General features: G+C 34.2%; 1 protein-coding gene across 1 annotated transcript in view; it reads left to right on the top strand.

Annotated features, from left to right (window-relative positions):
* LOC108976604 (acetylcholine receptor subunit alpha-like) overlaps positions 1-17,881 on the top strand; it is a 152,409-nt gene that overhangs the window by 115,168 nt on the left and 19,360 nt on the right. Inside the window, exon 5 of the mRNA XM_018945824.1 lies at positions 12,881-13,049. Coding sequence (XP_018801369.1) covers positions 12,881-13,049 — 169 coding nt within the window. The remainder of the gene's footprint in view (positions 1-12,880; positions 13,050-17,881) is intronic.

Raw genomic sequence — 17,881 nt, 5'->3', positions numbered from 1 at the left:
ATGCATATTTTTACACCCACTCAGAAAACGCTTTGGTCCTTTGTAATTTTCTATGTATTTACTTTTAATTTACATCAAAACTTACCTGTCACTCGCGCTCACGACACATACATAGTAACGCTAAAGGTGGACTACGCCGAAAGTCAAATACACACAGAAAACTTTATATTATTTGATTTGGGTATAAATCTTCAATAATAATATTTTATCCAAATTCAAACAAGCGACTGACATTTCGTGGGACCATTTGTCCCCTACGTGCTCGCAGACCCACACAGCACCAATGTAAGTAACGCGCCAACAGCGGCCGATGTCGCAGAAAATTATATTTAAAATTCATTACGTTGATTTGGGGCGCCAGACGGACCACGCGCTCGTGTAGTCAAGTCGCCACGCGCGTCAAATACGTGTACGCGCACTTTGCATGAATTAAAAGTCACTCATACGGCGTGGCGGACGCGAGCACACTGTGAGAGGACATTTTACTAGCAAATACATGCAGGTGTGTATTTGCAAAAGGGATGTAATTAAATTGGATGCATTAGAAATCTTTTTGCAGGCTTTAAAAATTTTTTTAGTTATATATATATTATATATACGAGCATATTTACATATATATTTTATATATATAAATTTGTGACGCTTGAAACTTTTTCTGCTTAAATTTGTATCAACACAATATTGGCGCAATTAAAAATAGGCAGTCAACGGTCGTTGCGTCGTCCAAACGTGTCTCGAGTGCAAAAACAATTTAAGAAAAATATTTAAAGTTACGAACCCTTTACCTCGACTCCATTCACTACTTTATAACTTCTACGGCTAACTAATTTGCTTTTGCCGTGTTGGGCATAAAACTCTTACCTTACAAATTATAATATATACAAATCAACATAAGTACTTATTTCTTCAACTTTCACTTTGTCGCGCTTCACTTGACTTTGCTTTTATGATTGATGTAAGTTACTCAATACGAGTGGGACACCCTTTTGTGGGTCAAGCATGAATAGGCAGCAATGTCAACAGCAGGAAACACACATTCATACAAACACTCATACTTACATACAAATAGCTGTTGACAAGCCAAACTTGTTTACTTAACACCGTTATTACGAGTAGTTAAATACAATGTGTGTATGTATGTATGTATGTTTGTATTGTTTGCTTGTATTTAAGCGTTATGTGTGCCTCATTTGCTCTTATGTGTGTGTTTAGATATTTTTATAACCAGGTAAATATTGAGTACCACAGATTGTGTAATTAAGAAACTTTTCCAAGTGCTGCCGCACTTCAACTCTGACCCAAGTAAATTTAGTAATCACCTATTTTAGTTGGGCAAAAGGTTAATTTAGGTTAGCAACAAATGTTTTACTGCTTCAAAAAAATTTTAATTAAACTTTCTGGAGGCAAAGTGTATATTTAAGGACTAGTTATTTATTTCAAAGAAAATTTTGAAAGAGAAAGTGGATATTTATAGATGAATTTGATTGAAGATTTTACTGAGGTTGTGGTGGGTTTTCTCTCTTATCATGTCACTTCAGTTAACCCAGTATCAAGGAGGGTTGCCAACGCTGCTGGGCAAATGAAAGTGACTTGCTCTCTCAATGGCGCAAAGCATGACTCTTTCCTTTTTCTATTGTAGGACAATCAAGGAGTATATAGTAGCTCAGGTCCCTTAGAAGTAGATTTTTTTTTTAACGGATCCCTAAATTTTTATCAGCTAGATTGCTAATGTCTTTAATGTAGTAATAGTTTAAAAAAATTTACATCTAGAGCCTAAGGCCATATATATATATATTTTTTTTTAATAATGTATATCATAGATAGTCGCTATATCATATATACAATTAGAACTTTCCTCATAAAGCTGCAGGTATCTAGTTAGTCAGGAGATTTTAGTACAAATATCAATGGCATTTGTTCTTAATATCGAAGTTATAACTGCTAACTCATCGAGTTTGAAAGAAAACTTTTTCTTATATACTTTCTATCTGTAAGAAGGTTTGAGCAATGTGAAATATCATATGGTTCTGATGCACTAAAACAGCTTTTTTTTACATTAATTTCGCGAAAGAGGCTCTTGCAAAGGCTGTTTGTTGTAGCAAGTGGAGGAATTAGTCTTAGGTCTTTTGGGATGTAAAGTAGATCGTCTCCGCTCGATTCATTGTTAACGTTACGGTAACATTAAATGACCTGCTTGTTCAAACGCCTAGCGGACCTGACCTAGGATTCGACTCGAACAGAAGCTTTTGGACCTGTTTGAACCCTGGATTTGTGTTGAAGTATTCCGTCACTTAAATGTGTGGAAATGATACCCTGCAGAAATAGCTGGTGGACTGTTTCCGTTTCGTTGAAAACCTGGCAGGTCTCGAAGTACATTTCTCTCCTGTCATCATTAAGTTAATGCGGTAGGTTTCGGTTGATAGGAGTTATTCTTTTAGCTGATCGGCTCTGCACGCAATGCTCCAAACCGGCGTGTGTCAACCATCGTCTTGTCCCCTTAACAGAGATAACATTGGGAACATTAAAGGCAATTATCTTCCGGGAGTTGGATAGTGGTCACCCAATAGACATGAGTACGAAAAGAAAAATATCGAAAGGAATGTGGGTGGAAGTGGGTTGAAACCGACCTTAAATCGGACAGCGTCGCAGGTGATTCACTGCATGTGGAACGGTAACAAGATATAAAAAAATGCGAAAAAACCCGTTTCTTTAGATTAGAACACCCTTTTAAAAGTTGTAGCTTATGGTCCCGCATATTTACGACGCCACCTTTCAACAGCATATCTTCTCTAATAAAAAATATATATTCGAACGATATAAATTTTGGTTTATCATACCCCTAAGTCAGTGGCTGTATTTAAAGCAAAATTTAGAGATCCGACAAAGTTTATTTCTACCATATTTGCGGAAGTAAATTCCTAACCTCATGCAGCTAAAAGCCGTAATGATTTAGTTACCTTATTCTTCTTTGCTGTACGTTTTAAAATTGAAATTCTAAATCCCTTCCACGTACACCAAACACAGTAAAAACTCGCTAAAACCCCGTTTGAAGTAATTATTTATTGATAGTACTCATATTTGAAATAAATTACATGAAAGCCGCAACACACATGTTGAAATCAATGGCTTCGAAATCTATAAAGACCTATAAATATTTCCGCTGCATTAGCAATTATGTTGACGACAACAGCAATATAAAAAGGCGATCTCATTCAGATTCACTGTACCTCACTTCTTCCACTGCTACTTCCGAAAATGCAATGAAGCAACAGCAATAACAATAATAAACAAGTGGAAAAATCGAGGATTTCATAAGGAAACAGATTCAAAATGAAAATCCGAAAACTGAAAACCACAATCAAAGAAGAATAACAACATACAAATAGCATAAAGTTCGAAAATATCCAAAAGACGAAAAAACCGAGCCAAAACTATAAACGAAAGGTTGCTACAACCAGAGAGAATGTGTTTGCCTCGACAAAAGTAACGCAGCGTGAATGCTGCACGACACAAGAGGTCAGCGAATCGGAGAAAAAAATCTTTATTGGCGCCAGTAGACATCGATATGCCGCGCTATGCCACATATAGTAAATGGGATGCGCCGTCACAGCCTTTGCCTCAGCCGCATTGTTATGTGAACAAGCTCAACCTCAAATATTTCACTTTCACCGCCTCTCAGTTTCTTCTCTTTTACTTTTCCTTGCACGCTTACCAACCTTTCTTATTTTAATTTTTCCATTTTTTCCTTTCGTTTTGTCTCACTTTGAGCTCCGTGTATATTCTTTTCGGCGCGCAAGCAAGCTCTTTCCCTGGTTTTTCTTCTTGCCCCGCTAAATCCTTGCAAGTTTTTGCAAATGATTTATTGCTGCCATTATGGTATTTGGAATGCCGTGACTAAAGCAAGCCCTTTACCACTTTGCTTCCTCCTTCTCTTTTCTTTTTCTTTTTGTTGTTCCCATTTACGGTTGCTGGCTATTGTTGTCTAGGCGCTTAGCTGGCTTTGTTCTTACAATTGTATTGTTTACCATTGGACGGCCTCGAAAGCTTCGCATTGTCTTTGGATTGACCAGCGTTCGATAAAGGTCGGCTTAAAGCCTGATCCAAATGTCGGCGTTGGTAAAAATGTGTGAACGAGCATGTGTGGCAAGTACCATACGCAGTTGTATACAACATCTTATATGTATGTTTGCGTGTATATGTACAGTTCTTAAGATATCCAGCCTGCATTACTCTTACGGCATTCGCTTTCACATATACCGTTACCTTACTAGTCTGCTACTGGCAGTTATTGCATGTGAGTGTCAGTCATTGCTGCGGCTACTTAACTTTTTGCCTTGACACATCAACTACGTGGCCTTAAGCGCACACACACATACCCTCACTCCATTCTTTTCTTAGCCATTAATTCATTAATATTATTTGCACTTATTTCAACTTTTTTTTGTTTTGGTGTTTGAGTATGCGGAGTAATTTTATTAATGAAGACGGTGGCTAACGCCTAACGAGTTGATTATTAATTATTATTATTAGAAATAATAGAACTTTTAAAATAGCTTTAACGTATTACAACTCAATTGGCGAAAAGCTAGTGGAAAAATGCAATAATAAAATAACTCGTTGTTATGCTTTTATAATCGAAATTTGAATAAAATCGCTCATACTATCTAAAATAAATATAGGTTACATCATGCGGTTACATTTGCGAACTTGGATCTCACTTAGATAGCTTAGAATGTTCATAAAATGTCATATATTGATCATAAGAGCACCTTGAGCTATAACTAATTTGTTGAGGTGACTAAACCCAGTTTCGGGTATGGCTTATGGTTCGTCAAATGTATAACTGCTAAGATGTTTCAATTACAGTCTTTCAAAAGCTGGACAATGGAGGTGAAAGTGCCTAAATGTTTCTACCACACCTTTCTCCACACAACTTCATTAATTTGCTCTGACATGATTTTTAGCGTTACCTCTTGAATTCTATTAGACAATGTCCAATAATACTCCTAAAATTGCAACTAAATTAAATTTACTAAAGCTAGTAGACCTCTTGCCTTCTACTCTACGCCGGAAGGATATGGCAGTTACAGAGACGATATTCGTCAACCAACGCTTGCTAAGTTCACGCAGGGTTCGTAGATTCACTGCTAGGACGCTAGAAGTCAAAGAACATCCAACTCGTCTCACTCCTATTTTAGTGGGGTAAGGGTAAACCCTTTTACGGACTCATTGAATTTGCAGTGTACACCGTTTTCGTTAATACTGGGGCCCCAAACGTGTATGATAATTAAGTAATTGTATGATGTTTCAAATGAGAAAAAAACCCTTCTTGGCAAGCTGTGAGCGCAATATAAGCGAGATCCGCACTAGTGTCACCGTTCTGTTATCAGAATGAATGGAAGCCTCCCGAAAAAAAACCCTGCTTTTCGAAGGATAGCGTCTACTGTTATCTTAATGCCGGCCACATCTAATGCAATAGGGATGTCTGGGATTTTATACCTTTTGCTTAATAAACTCATTTTCCTGTAACTCCTTTACAAAAACTTGTGTTTGCTTAAAACCATGTCTGGCACTGATGACCCTCGACTTAAACACTAATTAAAGCGACGACTTAAGATATAAACTAGTAAGTTGAAAATTAGTCGATATTTCTTCGTTGTGATTTCGAATTCGATTTCTAATTTCTAAAATTGAAAATTCAATACGATATATCCACTCTTCTCGCGAATTTTCAGGCTTTCATTGGCGTCTCTTCTACATTCAGTTGCTGAATCTATTATAAGCCATGAAAAAGTGCTCTACTAATGAATGATAAATGAGAATGGAATTTCTTAGGAATAGTATATTAGTTATTTGTGATATTCTCGAACTTTTGATTGAGAAACTTCTTTGGAACTTGCTAGGGGTTCAATGTTCTGTAATCTGAATCAACCAACGAGGCAAGTTCCTCGCCAATATGATTTATTTCTGATATTAAAAATTAACATCATTTAAAAAAACTTCAAACAATAATTTCTTCTAAGAAAATCCCAAACAAAAAAGGTTTGGTTCAATTCTAAAATCGTATACCTAGATACTGCTAACTTGAAAACTTAAACATTTCACTATATATAGACTATTACTGTTCTCACTACTATAGGCATTTTCATTCCTCATTTAGCTACAACACCAGAATAGTTAAGATTCGGATATTGAAATATTTTTGTTTTTCTCTTCAAAATGATATCTTACATTAGTTTAAAGTCATATAGACCAAGAAATACAATTAAGCGATTTTTGCATCAGAATGCAGTACAGCAGAAAAAGATGCCCCTGCAGTTTCATTAAAATACATATCTCGCATGTTAACCAATATTTTTGATAGAAATTCAACCATAAGCTCTGAAATTCATATACGACTATTCGATATCTGTATCCTTGAACCAGCATTTCTTGATATGAGGTATCATACCTTAAAGGTGCAATATGTGCAAAGTTTTATGGCGATAAGTCCATTATGAATATGTTTGGTGGAAGTTGGTAAAATATTTACTGAGACTTGGAATTTCACCTAAATGTTGACGATGCCCCCCACCCATTTTTACTGTAGTATATAGAGTATTAGGTTATGACAATTTAAGAACACTTGATATTTGATATGGTTATTAAGTTATTTTGATTAATCATCAGTTTTGATCCTCGGTTTAAATTATTGCTTTAAACTAAATTTTTTGCAGTTCTCCAAAAAAAGAACATTCAGCGGTTTAACAATACCTGCCGGGGAAAATTATGTTTTTAGTTTAAATATAATATTTATCTTACATATTTTCTTATTATTATACGAAAATCACGTTTTGAACTGGATCAAACTTCAGGAATAGGCGATTTCAAAAGTTTTCATATGTGTTTTAATATTATACTGCCTCCAAAGAGTTCTACTAGTTTTAAACCAGATTACAAAAGTTGATGAGGATTTGGGAAGCACTGGGATTAGCTGTGTTTCAAACTCATTACCCAAATAAAAAATTACGCCAAAATGATAAATAATGATTGACAAACGTCAATTTGCGAACCACACGGCAAAGAGAAAATGCAAAGTAGGAGTAAACTTTCTTGATTAGCATAAACATTCAATTATGTTAATACCCAACACGAATATCATTTAAGTAAAAATTGCGAAAATACGAAAGAGGACGTACTAAATTTAGAAGAATAATGGGAAATTGCCTAAAGTAAATCAAAGCAAACAACTATGTATCATTGCATCCAATAGACAACCACAAATCTATTGACCGACCAACCGAACACTATCCACCAAAGCATTCCCGGCAACCAAAAATCACCCCAACCCAACCCAAACATACCCAATCAATTCACGCAAACTAGCTATATTTCACCAACTGTTCAGCGCATTGCTTTCGGGTTGACTGATTGTCGGTATTCCTTTTGAAATGAAAGGATTGAAGGCGTAGACCTCAGAATTATTGTAGATTTCGGTGCGGTCACCGTAAAAGGGCAACAATCCCAACACACAGTATAATACACTAGAGCAAAGCACAGAGAATTGCGGAAGCAAAGTGAAAAATCAAAAAATACTACATAAATGATTTATAAAGTGAAAAGTTTTTGTTTGTTTACGCAAAACTGTCAAGCAGTCGTTTGAACGAGAGAGTGTAGGCAAAAAATGTCAAACAATAGCCGAGATCAAGAATGCGCAAGCAAGAAAAAAAAAGTTGAATAAATCAACAACTTGAGCCCAATAACAACATTCTGTGATGTCGGTTAGTCATAGAAATATTGAATGCTGGATGAATGAATGCTCATATTTCAAATGTAAGTACACTTGCCGCTCTACACACATATATTTGCAATAATTTCTAACGGTAAGGGTCATTCACATAAGTATAATATGATTTGTTGGTCCTCTATTTTATCTTATCAAAGTTTTATTGCGTGTGTACATCTCTACTTACCTCACTTCTCGATTATATTTTTTATATATTTTTATTATTTTATTGTTGCCTGCTAACATGCACAAGTTGGTAGTTTATTCTTCAGCATATGGTTAAGCATATGCTTGTATCTGTAGTATTTTCCTCCGCTTGTTGTCTCTCAGGCTCAGTAGTTAAACAGATTTCAAAATCAAACCAGATACGATTATTTATGGCTGATAGAAGGATGGCTGTAGACTTGTAGTTAAAGTTTTCTATATATCCAATTTCTAAACAAACGCTAAGAAGTCGGTTTGAATGTCACTTTTGCATATTGTTTTCTGTCAGTATTGGGTATCTTTCACAATAGTTACAATCAATATAAAAAAAAAATGATGTGTTAACGAAAAATTAGCATAACTACACATCGATACCCACACCTCGATAACACTCAGTTTCCGAATCATGTCTAATATAAAAGGAAATATTTCTTAAAGAGGTTTCTAATAATAAAATAATGAACATACATAATATGTTGTCAAAAAAGTCTTGCGGTATTTTTGCGGTATTTCTGCGGTATTTTTATTGAATTTTCAATTGTTCATAACAAAAAAAAATAAAACTCATGCCCAGCTCTTGACCGATGCTATGGCTGCTACTATGCCGGTCTTTTTCGACCAATTCAGCGATTTTATCGCAATTTTCGACGACAGGCCTTCCAGAGCGTGGCGCCTCTTCGACCACCTCAACACCAGAACGAAAACGTTGAAACCATCGTTGTGTGGTGGAAATGGAAACTGTATCGGGTCCATAAACTGCACAAGTTTTATTGGCGGCTTGAGATTCATTTTTGCCTTTAATATAAGGTGACATGCAATGTCCTTTCAAAGTAGAAGTGCACGTGTACGTAACCAAACCTAATCAGAATTATACAAACATTTATATATTTTTTTTTTTTTTTTTTTTTTTTTTGTTATATGAAAAATCTTCCGAACATCAACAGCTCTAAAATAGCTGCTAACAAGTTGTGTGTAAATATATATAGAATATCAAAAATTTGAAATATCAGTATATTTGTGACATACCCGAAATGCATTCAACATGGAAGAAATCTCTGAGTACGTAGAGAAAAGCGGATCTACTCACACATATATAGGCAATGAGAAACTTATTTAAATACTATCCCACACATACTATATTTACAATTTACTTAACATAAACATGAAGTGAGTCAGTTTAGTTACAATATCATTTTGCAATAATGACACAATGAGTAAAATAGTTGGACGAACTTTTGAGTACACATTATTTTCATGTACTCACGCTTATTTGAATGGTATATAGTTATTATATTTTCCTCACAATTGTGCTAGCTTTTAAAACTTCTAGGAAATACATAAAAATATATAGTAGGGTGGGTCAAAAACAAACGAATGGTTTTTCGCTGATTCGCTTCCAACTATTTCAAAAAAATATTTTGTTTTGTTGATTCTGTAGAAAATTTAATGCTCTTCAAAAAAAGTTTAAAAGATATTAATGATCAAAATTTTATTATTTTAAAGAAAAATCTGTTTCCCTTATAAAGTTTTTTATTCAATGAAAAAAAAATATATTTAAATTGCAAAGCTCCAAGTCTTTTAAGAAATTTTCTGCTCCACAAAAATTGTCTATATAATATTTTGACTAATTTAAGCGTCTAGGAAAAAAAAATAATAATAAACATAAATGTTAAGAGGGTATTCTACTCTAGAAATCAAATTTTGGGCAGATCTTTGAATTTTATTTACAAAAAAAAAAAATACTTTTACAACCCATTTTTTTATGGTGTTTTTATTGATTTCTTAAGAATACAGAAAAAAAAAATTTACAAAAAAATATTAAAATTTAAAATAATTAGAGGGGGGGGGGCAAGCCAGGTGTAAAAAAATGGCGCATCCTGGTGACACTGATCCTGACTCTCCTGGTGGTATGAGAAAAACAATTCAAAAGAAATTATTAATCAGTAAGGGTGCTGTTATAGTACCTATTTCAGGGAACACGATTTTTTTTTTTTTTTTTTTTTTTTTTTTTTTTTGGTAATGGCGACAGCCTGAAAATAAAAATCATTTTTTACGCTTTTTTTTTTTTTGTTTGAAGTTCCTGAATTTTTTTAAATATTAAAAACAAAGGATTAATGATTATATAAAGATAAAGAATAAAGGATTATATAAAGAAGGTTCACACAAACTTTCAAGTAAATCGATTGAATAGAACTTGATAAAATGCCTACCGTGTGGAAAAAAGTAGTTTCGAGAAAAACGCGTTTAAAAAAGTGAGTCTACCTATCTACCGGGCTTGGTACTGCATCACTTAAAATTTTAATTTTTAAAAATCCTTTGGAGGATATATTCTTAAGGGTCTTGACTTTAAATATATGAAAAAAAATCGAATTTTTCGAAATTCTAGAGTAGAATACCGCCTTAAACAAACAGAAAAATATAAAATAAGAAGTTTTGCGATTTATAATAATTTTTTTATTAAGTTCACTCGTACCTTTTAAATGGTGTAGACCTTTTTTGAAGAGGATACAATCTCCTACTATTTAAATCTGTAAAACGAAATATTTTTTCAAATAGTTGGAAGCGACACAATTTTTTCTATCTGATAATAAGGAACAAATAGAAAACTGTTTTGCAGAGGACCTTCCCGTTACAATTAAAAGCTTACACTTGGAAAGCTATTCTTAGAGGTGTCCGTTAACAAATTTTCCTCTGTACGAAGCGAAAGCAAAATATCTTTTTTCGACCCACTCTAATATTGTATGCAACTTATTTTTTTTTTATATTTATAGTGATAAATAAATAAACAAATATGTACAATTTTGGTCGATCACTTTTTGCGATTTCTCCGCTAGAGACATTATTCCATCAGTGTAAATCGAAATTCCGAAATTTCAAGAATGGAAGCGAGCCATTGTGATGCTACAGAAACTGATACAGCATCGTCTCCGTAAACTTTATAATTTTCTTTAGTGGTTTGCGTGGCATTCTTCCCTTTTTTATAAAAAATTTCAAAATATAGTGAATTTCTTCAATCTTGTCACTCATTTTTGAGCAGCTGTAACTTTTTTTCAACTTTTCCGAATTTTTAATTTTTTTGGTTAAATTAATTCACCTTTCCAACACTATATGGCATGTCACAATATCTATTGACAAAGTACGAATAACCCAATAATACTAAAACCCAAAGTAATTGCAACTCTGTTGGAAAGTTCTTTCTATTTCGAATTTCAATATTTACTATGCTGAGTCTAAATATATTTCAATAAATCTTGGCCGCTTTCTCACGTCTTTATATTAAGGTATTTGAATCCTTATCTATCTTTATATTTTTTGTTGGTAAAAGCAGCTACATTTGTCAGCGAGGAATAATTTGCTGCTGGGTTATTGCAGACAGAATGCAAACCTTTATATTTATACACGAAGGTGTAAATTCTAATAGGATTTCCAACGACAACATACCATGCAGACTATATTTCCGCTCAGGATGCTTTGGTTGCTGTCACCGGAAGAAATTTAAGGACAATTTTGTTGAAATATCTGAATAGTTGAACTACAAATAGTTAATAATAATTGTATTAAATGCATGATACAAAAATAATATTGTATTTTGACTAAAAAATTTATAACAGTAAACCTTCCCGTTCAGTAAGAGGTAAAGCTGCCACATTTAAGATATTCGACTTGGCAAAATACTAGATATTTACTGATATGTAGAGTAAATATCTCTGATTTCAGTTGACCCGCAACAGATGAGGCCTCTTTGAAGATTTACAGAAATCATTTTTAGCGTAAAACTTTTTTCGAAAACATTTTAGCACTAAAATAAGTACAGAAATTAGACAAGTGCTATTTTAATTTGTTGTCCAAAATTGTACAACAAAAATATGATATCACTTGTATAAGTGTATAAATAGGCGTTCTCATAATATATATGTTCAAAAAATAAGGTGACATAGTATTTATTTTGAAAATTCTTTATTTATTCTTCCAAATCAATTTCATCCTCTTCAAAGTAATCCCCACTAGATTTACTACATTATGCAGATTCCAATCTTCGAAACACTGGTTGTACTCACTTTCCGGGATGGCCTTCAGTTCCGTCTTCGCTGCGGCTTGAATATCGCATAAAAACGGTGTCCCCGGAGCGGTCTTTTGAGCTTGGTGAACAGCAAGAAGTCGCACGGCGCCAGATCAGGTGAATACGGTGGTTGCGGAGCGATATGGATTGAGTTTTTGGCGAAATGATCATTTAATGCAAATTCTTTGCTCAACAAATTTCGACATCGCAAAAAACGAAAAACTCACTTTTAGCAGCTCACAAAACGACACATATCGCAAACGCTAATGAATATTTTGACATGAATTTTACATAAATATGACTGACAGTACTACCAACCAAAAAAATAATAATTCTCCAAATCCTTCGACGCAAGTAGTTTAAATTCAAATGTCACCTTGTTTTTTGGACACACTAAATTTTTGAGCCTTTAATTCTATTTATTGGCTACTTTGTAGCTTAGCTCATTTAGCAAATTCGTTTAATTTAATTTTCAAAAATATTTGGCAAGTTTGAAATATGTATAATATATGTACATGTGAAGCATTCATTCTTATAAATAAATATCTCCCATGTGTATCATTATGTGTATTAATTACTAACACAACCGAAATGTAAACATGTATACTTAAGTACTCGAAAATAAGTGTCTGGTAGCTTGGCAGTAGATATTAAATTCCATTAAATCGTCATAAAGGCTTGAAAATGTGTGTCAATAACTTAATTGACGAAAATTTTATTTACGAAACTATATTTTTTTAATAAAATTTCGAGATATAAGATGAGTAAGTCTTTAAGTTTCTTTAATTAATAATTACTTTCTAGCATTTTATAATAATCAATTTGTATTTATTTTTAATATTTATTTGCAGAAATGAGAAATTCTACACATGCTGCGATGAACCTTATCTGGACATAACCTTTAATATCACAATGCGCCGTAAGACGCTCTTCTATACGGTCAATCTCATTATACCCTGCATGGGTATTAGTTTTTTAACAATATTAGTTTTTTATCTGCCATCGGACAGTGGCGAAAAGGTAAGTAGAAACAATAAAAAATTTTAATTACCAAATTAAGTCAAATATATTCATTTTATAGAATTGTAAGACTGATTCAGTATAAGTATTACATACAGTGGCCAGATTAATTTAGTTTTAAACTTCAACCCTTGCCTCTATTTGCAAAAATGTAACGATAATCTATAACTCTGTTAGTGTGAATTCTAAATTTTTATTTTAGGAAAACATTTCAGAATACATTATTTAAAGTATTGCCCATCTTAAGCTATACGATTTTTCCATCCTTCGGGCTATTTTGGGATTCCATATCAAAAGAACTACGTGAACTTTGTGGTCTTGAATGCCAATTCTTGATGCCCTGTTCTGATGTGAAATCTATACTGCTAAGGACGTACTGCATTGCCCGAAACAAATGATTGTCGGAAGGACAAGATTTAGGCTATTTGGTGGGTGAGACAAAATTTGTCAGTCGCTGTTTTCAAAATAGTGTTTAGCCGGTTTTGCCTCATATCATAAGGCTTAATATTATTATAATTGAGAGCAAATGCCTTGTATTTGGGTGAAGTTTTCGTGTATTTTTTTGGCAAAACCACGTCTGAATTTACTGAGATATTGCTTACAATAATAGTTCCACCCAGTTTTAGAAACTCATAATACCGCACGTCCTTCTGATCCCATCAAATGCTCTGTTCCTTGACATGATGGATATTCGGCTGTATCTTTAACACCGCTGATTGACCAGTATTCACTCATAAATTCTTGTGTTAAGGGTTGTGGGAATGGATCCGTCTTTCATCACCAGGCATAAACCGATGCAAAGACGACTTTTTTGTAACGTTAAAGCAGCAGTTTTGACATGCAAAATCATCTTTCAAAGTCTCCAAAATCTCATGCGACTCATATGAAATCCAATTTCTTTACTTTGGTATGTAATCAGTTGCTTTTGAAAGTTTTAAAATGGCTGCATAGGTTCCTCCTAATAGTTCGACGGGCTCTTTTTATTTTTGGCAACTTAATCGGTACTTAATACTTCCTGTTTCTCATTTTCAATCAAGTTGCACAATCTATTGGCAAACCTCGCGATGTAGTTATAGTTACTACAAGATTTTTTCAACAGAAGTAATACTTACAGTTGAAGATAGAAAGCATTTAGTTTTGAACTCAGATTTTGAATCTTTTCCTCTATTTCCAACGCTGTTAATTTAAAAACTCCCACATTGCTGAAATCACTAGTGACATCCTCTACAAAAGTTAACAGCCTTCAAGTTTACAAACTGAAACTGCCCCTAAAACTCCTCTTCCCACCAGCAAATTAATTTCACCGCAAATAAATATTGCAAATCAATTTTCAAGCATTAAATCTCTCATTTAAATATGTTTGTCAGAAAAACATATTAGTCATCATTATCGTAATAAATAGTGTGCCATTATTCATAATTAGCTGCCTTTAGGAAAAAATTGTCGCAAAAATGCTTAATTGATTGCAGCAACTAATGAAAAAGCCTAATTCAATTAATTAAAGCTTAAATCCACATTTAAAGAATATGAAATAATAAAGATAAATGCAATTATGATTATATGCCCACTTCTCATCTTGGATTTTTTTCACTCGAAAATATTTACTTTAGAAATCTCCTCAAAGACTCTAACATTAAAATTTCGGCGAATTAAACAATTTAATCAAAAATTCACACAAACAGCCAAATCCCAATAATCAATAAATGCATTTACATATACTAACGAACATCATTGTTAACTGGAACAATTTCCATTAATTTGCATTTGGTCTGCAATTAACAGACCATTACCCATGCATACAGGTTGACCACGGCGTATGAGTGATCAATGAAAGTTTGCGCATAAAAACTGAACTGGAAATTAAACTTATGCATAATTTAGTAGAAACATAGTAATCGCAATGTGCAAACAAATTGTGAATAATTGTAAAATATGGAAAAACACAAATTAACAACAAATAAATAGCAAAGGGAAGGGACGCTCTGCATAAACAGAAAATGTCTTTTGAATGCTGCGCACAAGCGTTTCTATGAAATATCCGATCAGTGGCCACAAAACCGCAAAAGTATATTTTTAGCTGCACATTATTTTGAAATTACCGATACAGGTTTGTAATTATTACAAATGTAATATGTGTGTTTGCGTTTGTGTGTAGCAAACACTGTGCTCAAGAAGATGGTGCACCTCAGTGTACATATATTCTATATATCTAGACAGTCTAGAAACGATCCACAACGATTTCGAGAGTTTCTACCATTTGTTGAGCTTAAATTACCTTTCCTGTGTATGGTTGAGCTGTTGGAATGTCAACTATTCTGGAAGAATGTCTGCAGACCATTTCTCAAAACATTAATACACTTTCGAAAGGAGTAATTTTGATTCAGAATCCTCTAACCTAAAATTTTTTCTTTACAACATATCCAACATTCCCAAATGGAACCTACTTTTTTTTATTTTTGTCCGTAAAATAAAATCTTCTTGGTTGCCCACTACATATTCCTCCTTCTTAAATAGTCTAGCTTTAATAGGATAATTTTGGTAAAAAAATAAGCTTGCGTTTATGTTTGACTGAAACATAAGACTGTCGTTGATGTCATAATAAGAATATTACACTGTCTAGAGCGTTTACCAATGATGTTGAAATCAAATTACCACGGTTATGGGTATTCTAGCCATACTGTAAACCAAGCCGTCAAATAATTGTGGTAAAAAAGAAAAAATTCTTAATAGATTCCATTAAATTGTTGTTCATAATATAAATACAATTTTTAGCGATCTTCGTAATGATAATTCTCTCTCATCGCCACTCGTCGAACAGTCGAGATCAAGTAACTTGCAGAGTTCACTGAAACATCACGCTATAAGCTTAGAGAGAAACCACTACCACGTTAATGGGTTCTTCAAAACCGAATCAGACACGAATTTGTAACCGCCCATGTACTGTTAATTCGGCTGGGTTCTACTAATATATTTTCAGAAGCTTTGGTGTAGCTGCAACAACAACAAGAATATTAGAACAATTATTAACAGACAGCATATGGGTGGGTATAGACCAAGCCAATTTCTTTCGAGAGATTGAGCCCTATGTAAATAAGTAATCTCCCCTTCTCCTAAATTAACCTTCAAATCGAATTATTTGCTTCGAAATTAACTTATGTTCTTTACGACATTCTTGGTATATGGGCCCAAAGTTGAATCTAAGTCTAAGACTAAGAATAAAACAAATATTATATTTCAAACATACTGGGCCGGCTTTAATGATTCAATTTCCCTAAAACAAAAACTAACTGGTATGACCTAATATCAAAAATAAAAATGGATTTTGCCGTATAATGTTATTATTCATTGGACATGACTTAAAGTAAGCATATTTTCCAACAACGCAAGCTGAGGTTGTAGAATCCCACAATTCTCCTCATACCTAAGCATTTCTTAGAGCTAAATGTAAACAATATGCAATACTACATAGCTAAAGGGTGTCTAAATAAGTTCCAATATATTTTACCAATTCACTATTTTCAACAAGCTTGTTTTAACAGCAATGATTTTTGTTTTCATTGAAGCTCAACTTTGCTTCAACAAAATTCGCAAATCGCTTCATTAAGGACCTTTCAACCTCGAAATAACGGGATAATATGCCTGCGGCACACATTGTCCTCTTTACGCTACGCCACAGGCAAAGCTCAGCGTGACAAAGGACACGCACAAAATCGCCCACGCGCATTTCGGTTATTGCGTCGGCAAACACTCAGCCATACTTACAGACACGTGTACAAACAGAAATGAAAACAAGTGTTTATAAAGCTGTGTCGGCATGTGTCAAAATATGCTGGGTGGCACACACGCTACGAGTGATATCGATGCTACGCGAGAGTGTCCACATGGATGCAACTACATGGAGTATATTTGCTTATAAACGCGTACGCATGCATACATATGTACATATACATACACATATCCATCTGTGTGCGACGGTATGTGCCACTTGCGACCGCATGCGTGCACATTCGCTTGTCTCAATGGGTTTTCAAATATTTGGTGGCACGTGCATAACCGCCACAAAAATGTTGTGACAATCAAGACCGAACTCATCGACTCTCGCTGGCGCTTCGGTGGCACTCAACGAGGGAATTGCGCGAAATTTTGTCGGGGCGTTTTGCATAATTGAAGTAACAGCCGCTAACGTGGCCAACGAGTTTCAACGATGTTGTTGTTGTTGTTGTAGGTTCGGGGTTTTCTGCTCTTAAGCATTGTCTCACATTTATTTTGCTAACGCAAACGCGCTACCGCTCAAATTCTCAGAGGAATTTCACTGTGTCACCGTTTCAGTGACTTTAAGACCATCACTAGTCGCATTTCACTTTTACTATTTTGAAAAAAAAGTTTATACTTTTGCGACATATTGCAACAGAGTATAATAGTAGAAATGATCTAGATGACGAGACCAGTTGACCAGACCAGTTGAAATCCAGGTGATTGTCTCTCTATCCGTTCGTTTGTCTGTCCTGAAGTACCTGAAGGTATTGTATGTTGCAGGAGTAAGAAATGTTCGGTTATACCCAAATTTAGTTTATACTTAAGGGCGGATTTTGCAACAGGCTGGCATAGAAACCAACACTTTGACCAAAAGTCTTGCTAAATTTTTAAGTAGTTCAATGCCGGTAAATCGAAGTAACAAGTGAAACTTTAAGACCTTTTTCGAATTGGTATTAGCAAATTACTTTTAAGTCGGACAACGGAAAGCAGAGGTATACACTTCTTTGCATTCAGCACCCGATATTGCCTGTAGAGTGAAGTGGTTTTTATGAGTCTACAGCCCCTCTGATACATAT

The sequence above is a fragment of the Bactrocera latifrons genome, unplaced genomic scaffold (assembly GCF_001853355.1).
Source record: "Bactrocera latifrons isolate USDA-ARS-PBARC rearing strain unplaced genomic scaffold, ASM185335v1 scaffold_115, whole genome shotgun sequence".
Lineage (NCBI taxonomy): Eukaryota > Metazoa > Arthropoda > Insecta > Diptera > Tephritidae > Bactrocera > Bactrocera latifrons.
The sequence above is the reverse complement of the archived record's forward strand: the minus strand, read 5'-3'. Positions and strand labels throughout refer to the sequence as shown.